Source organism: Myotis daubentonii, chromosome 4 (genome assembly GCF_963259705.1).
Source record: "Myotis daubentonii chromosome 4, mMyoDau2.1, whole genome shotgun sequence".
Lineage (NCBI taxonomy): Eukaryota > Metazoa > Chordata > Mammalia > Chiroptera > Vespertilionidae > Myotis > Myotis daubentonii.
This window is the reverse complement of record NC_081843.1, coordinates 13,730,672-13,740,860: the sequence shown is the minus strand read 5'-3', so window position 1 is coordinate 13,740,860 and position 10,189 is coordinate 13,730,672. Positions and strand designations below refer to the sequence as shown.

The following is a 10,189-nucleotide window of genomic DNA, read 5'->3' as shown; positions in this document are numbered from 1 at the left end:
CGGGGAAGAAAATGAGTGACTAATGACGGTCTCATTTTAAAACGTCCACTCTGGGTGCAATTGGGAGAATGGACGGCAGGGGATGCAGGGAGCCAGCGGGGTGGCTGGTGGGGGCCAGGTGGTGAAAACTGGCTGACCTAGGCTATTTCTGCAGAATACAAATGATGGATTGGATGTGGGGGGTGACAGGGAGGAAGGAGTGAGGATGGTGATGTCTTGAGTCGCTCTGGAAATTCCTCACAGTCCACTTATGGATTAGAGCCCTCGATCTCAACTTCCTACAGTGACTGCAATCATCTATTCCTCTATTTCCTATGATTCAGTAACTTCTTACAAAACAGTGCACAGAAGATCAATTTCTTAAGCCTTTACATATCTGGGGAAAAAATGCCTTTATTCTTTTCTCAGGGTCAATTTACACTTGAGGTGGGTGCACAACTTTAAAATTTGAAAACCATTTTCACTCGGAAATGTGAAGGTTTGCTCCTCTGTCTTTGGCAGCCAGCCCTGCTGCTGAGATGGCCGGCAGTTCTCTGGGGAAAGTCTCGACCCTTCCCGTGTGACCAGGTTTTCTCTCTGGACACTTTTCAGATCTCCTCCTTGTCCTGGGTTTTCTGGCACTTGGTGAGAGGAGCTGTACTTTCTGAGCAATTGCTTTAACTTTGCCTTTCAGCTGTGTGTGTGGGGGGGGGGGGGTATCATAGGTATCATAGTTTTTACTTTATTTTTTAATATATATATATATTATTGATTTCAGAGAGAGAGATAGAAACATCAATGAAGAGAATCATTGATTGGTTGCCTCCTGCAAGCCCCACACTAGGGATCAAGCCCACAACCCGGGCATGTGCCCTGACCGGGAATCGAACTGAGACCTCCTGGTTCATAGGTCCACGCTCAACCCCTGAGCCACGCTAGCTGGGCATCATAGTTTTTCCTTTCAAGAGCAGCTTCCTTTCTGATTCCATTTTTTTGTAGCATTCATTACTTGCCTTGTGGACACAAAGCCTTTCTTATTTTTCTAAGGGTATTGATTAGAACCTTCTTGAGCTTTTCCTTGGCCCTCTGCATTGTCTCCTGGGTTCCTTTACTGTTTGGGCAGATTTCTGTCACTCTTTTCAGAGGTTTCCAAGTGTCTGGTGATGCTTGGCTGAGCTTTCGCAGTAAGCAGGAGAGAGGAACCAGGGTGACAGATAAGGGGGACTACGTACTTCTGCAAAGACCGTTTTCCAAATAAGGTCCCATTCACAAGTATAGAGGTTAAGACTTGGACCTACATTTTGGGGGTCACCATTCAGCCCACTACACAACCTGTTCCCAAAATAAATTACGGTGGCTCCCACTCCCATGTCCTTTGTCTTCCTCGAGGGAGAGATGTCCTCACAGGATGCTCTGTGCATGGTGCGGTGCTGGGCCCACTACAGACTTGGATCCAAGGATCCCCTGGCCCCAGCCAGGTTCTCTGTCCTGCTTCAACTTCCTCTTGGTGGGAACATGAGTCCCTGTGCTCCTGCTAAAGCAATCACCCCTGGCCGCTGCCAAGCCAGCCGGACCAGGGCTTTCACCCCATAGAATTATTTTCCAAAGAAACTGCATCTGTTTTAAGCTTGTCTCCTTGGGAACCTCTGAATCTCCCAAGCCCGTGGGCTGGGAGGCAAATGCCTTTCATTTGGTGGCAGGAAGTACCTGACTCCCAGCCAGAGTCAAGAAAGGAAAATTTCTCCACCGAGAGCTGGAGGCAGCATAGGCTGAGGCAGGAGCACAAGGCAGGCAGCAGCATCCTACAGGTTGGTGGCAACTCCCACGGCTCTTCTCAGAATGGGCTGCCCCGGAAGGACGACCCTGTCTTTCTTGCTTATTTTTGTGCCCGTATACCTGCATGGAGCTTTGTTGCAGGAAGCCGGGCCTACGGGGCAAAGAAAACCGTTTTTCGAGAGGCTCCGCAGACTGGAGGAACAGGTAAACACCCGCCATGCAGGGCAGGTGGTTTTTGTTGGGGTTTTTTAATTGGCAACGGGAAGGACAGACTTTACAGAAATGGAGAAGTATGGACGACACAGGCGTGGAGTTTGTAGTTCTTTTTAGCAGCTGATGTTATTTTCACCGATAGCTGGAAACCAGCAGAAAGGTTTCCCAGACAGATTCTGTGGACAAGTAAGGGTTCTGACACATGAGGGCTGGGTGAGAGTCAGAGGCTGGGAGGGGGTAGGAAGCCCCCAAGGGTGCATCCAGGCCGCTGGATCTGTGCAGGGGGGAGGGGGAAAGACGGGGCAGGGGAGCGGATGAGGTGGCAACACTGGGCATGCGGGTGAGGTCTTCGGCCCATCAGTCCATCGTGGAGCAGACACTCCCATGCGGCCTGTAGCCGGTTCCCCGCCCTGCATGGACCAGGCCTGCCTCAAGTGCTCCCCACTTGACCCTCATAAGCAGTTCACTCGGCCCATCCCGGTGTCCGTCCACTCACAGGGAGGACCCCGAGGGTCAGGGGTGAAGAGTGGGGGACCAGGCTGGTGGCCGGAAGCCCTCACCCAACACAGTGCTGCCGAGTGACTTGAAGCTGGTCCCCCCTCCTCCCTGAACTCAGCTGGGAGGGGGCTGGTCATGTGACTGGCCAGCCATGGGTAGGCACCACAGAAGCGGGGCAGGGAAGGCTTGTTCGGAGCCCTCCCGGGCCCTGCCCCCAAGGCTGCTGTGTGCCTCTGCAGTTCCGGAGGTTCCAGGAGGTGACCCTAACACACCTGCAGGCCATCGCCAGCAACTACAACCTGTCCTACAACATCGACGCCCGGTTCCAGAGCTTGGCCCAGGAGAGCCAGGCCTTGGCTCTGGCAGTCAACCAGTCGCAGGCCACTGTGCAGGGCGACCTGGGCCACCTCAAGACCTGGATTCGGAAGACACAGCGCAGAAGCCGGAAGGTGGACTCCCGGCTGCTGGCCTTGGGTGTCGCCCTGAGGGAGAGGAGCCAGCAGCTCACCCAGGAGAGGAGGGAGCAGGCGGCGCAGAGGGAGGCACTGTCTAGCCTGACCCTGGACATGCGAGCCCTGCAGGACACGCTGGCTCGCCTGACGCACGTTGTCCAGAGCCAGGGCGCCAGGCTGGAGGCTCTCAAGGAGTGGCTTCCTGTGGCTTGCCCTGGCACCACACCCCCTGCCCGGCCTGCGCTGCCAAGCCAAAGCTCCCCGAAGCTGCAGGAGGGCAGGCAGGCGCTCAGAACTTCGCCTGAGCCCCCGGACCTACCTCGGGATTTTGCTGGCCATCTCCAGGGGACGCGGGAGCCGCCAGGCCCAGACAGCCAGTGGGCACGGCGCCCTGAGAGACTGGGAGAAGGTAAGTCTCCTGGGCCTGCCTTCCCTTATCCACCTCCACTTTCCCTCTCGCTAACTAAGGAGTTAGGCTGCTCATCCCCTCCAATGAGCCTCTCCCCTGTTCTGTGTGGAGGGAACACTGGCTCACGCCCCATATACCCCGTCCCAGAAGAAAGGGGCCATCCGGGTGACAGCCAGCCTGTAGGTCCCCAGCAGGTCAGGGCACCCCTTGGCCTGGGCATGAGGGGTGAATGCACACACGGGGTGCTGCCTGGCGTCAGCACATGCCACTCCATGGCCGAGGTTGGCCTCATTAGGGCTGGCGGGATCCCACCGATGCTCCCAACTCTCGCCGCACGAGCCTCTGCAGGGCCTGGCTCAGCTGGCACCTCGTGGGGCTTGTGCCCGCCCGTGGAGGGCCCGGGCCTTTGAAAAGCCAGTTCTGATTCCCCAGGTGAGGGCTTTTCGACCGAAGCACTACTGACATTTGGGGCGAGGCGGTCCTTCGTTGTGGGGCTGCCCCAGGCATTGCAGGGTGTTCAGCAGCACCCCGGCCTCCACCCACTGGTGCCCCTCTATCTTTCACTTGCATTTTTACCTGGTGGCTTCTGCTGCCTTGGTTAGCAGCCTCTGGGTCCCCTTCCTCGGAATCAGGGTTCCCTTCATCTGGGCATGCTGGTGGCCTCGCCAGTAGGACAGGATCAACCCGCTGGCCTCTCGGAAATGGAGGCTGTAGATTTGACAACCAAAACGCTGTGCAGACCCTGCTAGATGTACCCTGGGGCGCAGTCACCTCTGGTTGAGAACCACTGCCCTAGATTATGACAGGAGCCCCCGAGGTGGAGAGAGGAGCTGGAGGCCAGCCACAGGAGGCCCTCCATCCTCAAACTCAATGGGATGATGGGTCTAGGAAAGCATTTTTCCAGGTTCCGCCCCCAGCCTGCCAATCAGAACTTCAGACCAGGTGCAGCAACTAGAGGCTACCCTGCTCCTCCCGCCCCGTCCCCCCACCCCTCCCACACAGACAGACAGACAGACCTGGCAGGAATCTGGTGGGCAGGATGGTGGCCCCCAAAGACGTCCATGTCCTGATGCTGGGACCCTGTGGATATGTCACCTCATGTGGCAAAGAGGACTGTGCAGATGTGATTTTAAGATGGGAGCTGATCCTGGCTTATGGCGTGGGCCCAGGGTCATCACAGCGTTCCTTATAGAGGGAGGTGGGAGCATCAGGGTCAGAGGAGGGTCGGGCAACAGAAGCAGAGGACAGAGGGATATGCTTTGAAGATGGAGGAAGGGCCATGAGCCATGAATGTGGGCATCTCTAGAGGCTGGAAAGGGCAGGAAAGGGCTTGTCCCTGAGTCCTCCCGAAGGAACCAGCTCTGCCAACACCGTGATTCTAGCCCAGTGAGACCTGACCTCCAGGACTATAAGGTACAAAATCTGTGTTGTTTTGAGCCACTGAGTTTATGGAGAATCATTGCAGCAGCGACAGGAAACTCATACAGAGGCTCCCTCGTGGTGAGGAGTGTGGGCGCAGGCCTGCTCCCTAGCAAGGCACATGCCTGCCTGGCTCTCCGTGTTCCTGCCTGTCAGACAGTGAGACGCAACCCTCACAGTTAGTGCCTGGTAACAGCCAGGGTCTTAGGCCCGCCTGCGTGGTGCAAGGGAAAAGCCCGTAGCATGTATGTTTCTGGAAGCTTCTGGGTGTTTCTGGGTGACCTGGTGGTGCAGGAGCTGACTCTCCCCACCCCCTCTTTCCAGTCTGCAACGTGGGCCCCGCACTCGTCTTCCCAAACACCTCCACTGAGAACGTGGTCTTCCTCCGCCCCGGCTTCCTGGCGGGCCTGCGGGCCCTGTCTGTCTGCAGCTGGGTCCGGACAGCCTCGGGCCACCTGGGCACCCTCCTCTCCTACGCCACCGCCGAGAATGACAACAAGCTGGTGCTGCACGGCCGCGACTCGCTGGCCCCTGGCTCCATCCACTTTGTGATTGGAGACCCGGCCTTCAGGGAGCTCCCTCTGCAGCCGCTGCTGGACGGCCAGTGGCACCACGTGTGCGTCATCTGGACGTCCCTCCTGGGCAGGTACTGGCTCCACGTGGACCGCAGGCTGGTCGCCACCGGCTCCCGCTTCAGGGAGGGCTATGAGATCCCCCCCGGGGGCTCCCTGGTGCTGGGCCAGGAGCAAGACAGCCTAGGGGGTGGGTTTGATGGCTCTGAGGCCTTCGTGGGAAGCATCGCTGGCCTAGCCATTTGGGACCGAGCGCTGGTCCCCGGGGAGGTCTCACACCTTGCCACTGGCAAGGAGCTCCCGCCAGGTGCCATCCTGATACTGGCCAATGCTGCCCTGGTAGGTGGATTTGTGCAGAGGGTGAACTGCACCTGCCTCGAGCTCTGCCCATGAGGTATCACCCCCCCCTCTCCCCCCAGGAGCTGTGGTCATGCTCTGGGCTGGCAAGAGGAGCAAGTCTCCAGCTGTGCTCAGCCATCCCTGACCCCAGCACACTCCACGGAGGGTCCCCACCCAGACTGGGGAGCGAGGGGCAGGATGCTGCCACTGGGCCAGGCACACCTGGCACCTAACATAGAATGTGGGCATCCCATGGGTGGGGAGACAAAGGAACCGGGCGGGGGAGAGAGGGCGGCGGGCAGAGACACGAGTCAGGGTCCCTAAGAATTGCATTCTTTCCCTTGCGGCAGCATCCTTACAGTTGCCCCCTGTGTGGTGTGCCGTGGTTTTAACAAGGCCGGACCAGGCCGATGGGAGAGCGGGGCTCCCACGGGGCCTCTCCTCAGGGCGTGGGCTCGCTCCCATTCAGGCAGCTTCCGGGGAGAACTGTTTCCCCCAAAACTGCATGGGCAGCATGTGGACTGTCATCGCCGTCTCTCAAGGTGGCTATGGAAGTTTCCCTTTGCTGGTCCTTGTTCCAAAGCCTCAGGAAAAGGGCCAGAGAATTCATTGCCAGGCCCCCAACACCACAGCCCCCCATTCACGGGAAGCCCTGGGGGTTCCCTCAAGGTCCTGTGATGGCTGTTGAGGTTACCTAAGCCTCCAGGATAGCGGCCCTGCAAGCAGCACAGTCTATTCAGAAATAAACACGATGGACGGGAAATGCTTTTAAATAAAGCAACTGTATTGGGGTAGAATCGCATACTATAAAATCCACTAATTTGAAGCGTACGGCTCAAAGATATTTAGTAAATTTTCCAAATTATGCCATCATCACCACAATCCAGTTTTAGGACATTTCTGTGGCTCCCCCCCCCCCCGGAAAAAATCATGCCAATTAGTGGTCACTCCTGACTCTAGCCAGCCCCTTCCCCCCAGCTCTGGAAACCCCTGATATGCTTCTGCGTCTGTGGACATTTCAAATAAATGGAATCCTGCAGGAGTTGTCCTGGTGAGTCTGGCTTCTTTCACTCAGCAAACGTTCTCCAGGTTCATTCGTCTTGTCGTGCGTGCGTCAGTGCTTCGTTCCTTCCTATGGCTCAATAACATCCTACGGCGTTGGGCCAGTTTTGCTTATCCATTCAGCAATTGATGGCTATTTGGATTGTTCCCAGTTTGGGGCTATTGTGAATAAAGCTGCTATGCACATTCTCGTATGAGTCTTTGTCTAGATATGTATTTTTATGTATCTTGAGTGGATACCTAGGAATAGAATTGCTGGGTTATATGGTCCATTCATGTCTAAACTTTTAAAGAAACCGCCAAACTGGTTTCCAAAGTGGCTGTTATCATTTGACATTCCCACCAGCAATATATGAAGGCTCCCATTTCTCCGCACTCTTACCAACACTTGAGGTTATCTGTCTTTTGCGTAACTTTTTCTTTTGTAGAATCTGGTTGTACATTTTTAAAAAAAATGTCTTCACCATTAGAATAGGAGGCATGGCTTACTTTACGTTTCAGTGCATTGTAAAGTAACCCTATAATATTGGAAATTCCCCCCAAGAAGACCCAAATGCACCTCCTCTCCCTGGGGAGGTGCCCTAAATTAGTCCCTTGGGTCCCTTAGGGTTCCTATCCCTGCAGAGCTCCTTGTGGTCCCAGCAATTCCAGGCCTTCAGCTGACTTAGCCCGGAGTCTCCAAACCCCCCTCAACTCCATGCCCCTCCCCCCCCGCAACGCCACCTTTCATGAGTCAAGGTCAGAGAAGGCATCTAGAACTGGAAACCCCCTGGGTGGCCACGTGAAGGCCCCCTGGGTCACTGGCTTCTGCTTCCCTTTGCACCGACCCAGGACACACCCGTCTCCTCTGGCCTTTTCTGGAGCCCTTACTCCATCCCAGTCTGGTGTTAAGGGAGGTGGGATGACATCTTTCCTTTGGGACGACTGGCAGTTTGATTACTATTTCCCCAGGAACAAAAGGTCCGCAGCATTAAAAGATCATACAGGGCATTTCATCCCACCCCTCCCCTGCTTTCGGGGGCTTATAATGCTGCGGGGGCTTATAATGTCACCCTTCACAGCAGCATTTTGCTGCATGTCTGAAGACCCTAAAACCATGGGAATTTGGTGGAGGGGGTATTCACCCTGGGCTGTGCATTTGGGACATTTAGTGGGGATGGGGCCGTCGAAGCGTGCAAAGTGGCTGTGGCAAGGGCTGGGAGTGGGGGCCGAGACAGCGTGGAGGGAGCTCAGGTGGCTGGGGATTTGATACGGATTGGCCTGTCCGGCTGAGGAGTCTGGGCTCTGCCCCACGGGACAAGGAGAGACTGTCCAGGTTTTGGAGCGGAGGAGTCTGATGGTCTCACGTGACCCACCATTCCTGTGGGGTCAGCAGCAAAGTCCATGTGCATTTCGAGGCATGAGCCACGTCCACCTCTAATTCCATCACATCTCACCTTTGACCCGAGTTTGTTGGGTTCCTGGGTAAGGAGGACAGGAGGACCCACAGCCCCCCTCCTCCTGCGGTGGGAGCCGGGTCTGATGATGCCTAGGCCAGGCGTTCCCTTCCCCCGCCTTTCCTACCCTGGCCCGTTTGTCCTCTGCAAGGGCCCTTGTCCAGCAGAAGGACAAGTTCAGGCTCCTCACCTGTCTGACAGGGGCGACCTTTGGGACCAGCCCTGCCATGTTGAGCCACAGGGATGGTCCACTCTTCCCGCACAAGCCTGTCATTCCAGGGACTGTTCTCATCACACACACACACACACACACACACACACACACACACACACACACACACACACACACCGTGCTCTGCTCAGCTCTTTTGCCTGCCTGGATGCCTTCATACAAACCACACGCAGCCACTCACGTCAGCCAGCCAGCCAGCCAGGTCCAACCCTGCCTGCTGCTCAGGGCCTTGTGTGAACCAGCTTCCCTTCCCAGCCTTTGTGCCCTCGTGCACTAATGGGGGCCAGCACTCTAGACACCATCACTAGAAGGGGCAAAGGCAGGTCATACTAATGAGGAAACACCTTTTTTGAAAGAACGTTGTTTTTAGTATTTCCTAAAAAGTGTTGCCCAACAGTCATGGGGGAAATTTACAGCCCGGTTGGACCTCCTTCCTCTTATTTTGGTTTTAGTTTTGATTTGATTTTAAATTTTGAAATAGTAGGAAGGGCTCCTTTATCTTCCCAGCCTCAGAGACTCTAAAAAACTGTTAGATAGACATGAGCAGAACAAGGACGATGGGCCAGGCACAGAAACTCACCAGGGCAGAAAGCCCCAGATGCCTCGCAAGGGGCAAAACTGGGGAAACAAGAACCCCACCCCGGGTAACCTATCCTCCCCGAGCATGTCACTGGCCATGCAGTTTGGACCTCTGATGTTTCATATCGCTGATCAGGCCGTTTACACCCCCTGGCCTTTTCCTCCCTAAAGATAACATCTAGGCCTCAGTTGTATTTCAGCTCCAGGCCCAGAAAAGCAGCAAAACCAGGTAAGTGACACCTTGCCTGCCTCAGGACCAGTTACATTGACTAATGACCCCCTTTCCTGGCACCGACCAATCAGTGGAGACCACAACCCTGAAGCACACCTGGAAAGCTGATGAATATTCTATGAAGTCCTCCCCTGAGTCCTCCCCTCAAATTTCTACCTGCAAGAGAGAGAGAAACGTGCGCAGGACAAAGGACCCAGTGCGTGCTCTCCCTCCAAGGAGCACACCAGTGCCATTCCCTGTCCTCTCTTCTCCCCGCCCCTCCCACCCTCCACAGGCACATACCCCCAACCTCTAAGGGACCCATGAGACTTGCAACCAGAGGAGCAGTGGGCAGTGGCAGCTCATCCTGGACAAACCCTGTGAGCCTCTCTCCAAGGTCCCCTTTTCTCTGACTTCCCAGTGAGCCGAGGCAACCCAGCCTAGGCTCTCCTGTTGCTTCTTCTATGCCCTTCCTTGTGTCACTGTCCTAAGTATGTTTTTGCTGCCACCCTGGACCCAATGCCCTTTGGCTCAGTGCTGTGTAGCCCTTCCCTTTGGTTCTCCCCATCTCCCAATCCCTTTACCTTAAATAAATTAAATTTTAAAAAATCACCATGTGTGGTGGCTATTTAGCCTGCCCAAGCACCACCGACTTTAACCTTTCAAGAACTCTAAAAATCTTTTTTTTTTTTTTTGGAAATTTTCAAACCTAAATAAAGTTGTGAGACAAATACATTCCATATCACATATATTTATCTTAGATTCATCGTGTTAACACTTTATCACATTTTCTCTCTATGTGGGTATCTACATGTTATGACTGATTACTTTGTGAATCTTTTGAGATTAAGTCGCAGATATTACATCACAACACATCTCCCTACATATTTCAGTATGCATCTCCTGAGACCAAGCTTTTCTGATGTAAGCCCGCATGAGGGATCGAACAATGCTATAATAATCCTACCTAACCCACAATGCCCAGCCAACCTTTGCCAAAGTCCCAATAATG

At 54.8% G+C, this 10,189-nt stretch overlaps 1 protein-coding gene across 1 annotated transcript; it reads left to right on the top strand.

Annotated features, from left to right (window-relative positions):
* The first annotated feature begins 813 nt into the window (after nt 1-813).
* Nucleotides 814-5,897, top strand: PTX4 (pentraxin 4). The gene is made up of 3 exons (XM_059691821.1): nt 814-1,959; nt 2,706-3,327; nt 5,071-5,897. The coding sequence occupies exons 1-3, from the start codon at nt 1,819-1,821 to the stop codon at nt 5,709-5,711; spliced, it is 1,404 nt and encodes a 467-aa protein (XP_059547804.1). The 5' UTR covers nt 814-1,818; the 3' UTR covers nt 5,712-5,897.
* The last annotated feature ends 4,292 nt before the right edge of the window (nt 5,898-10,189 follow it).

Coding starts and splice junctions, on each gene's coding strand:
- PTX4 (XM_059691821.1), top strand. CDS start 1,819: ATGGGCTGCCCCGGAAGGACGACCCTGTCTTTCTTGCTTATTTTTGTG. Junction 1,960..2,705: donor TCCGCAGACTGGAGGAACAG/GTAAACACCCGC, acceptor GTGCCTCTGCAG/TTCCGGAGGTTCCAGGAGGT. Junction 3,328..5,070: donor CCCTGAGAGACTGGGAGAAG/GTAAGTCTCCTG, acceptor CCCTCTTTCCAG/TCTGCAACGTGGGCCCCGCA.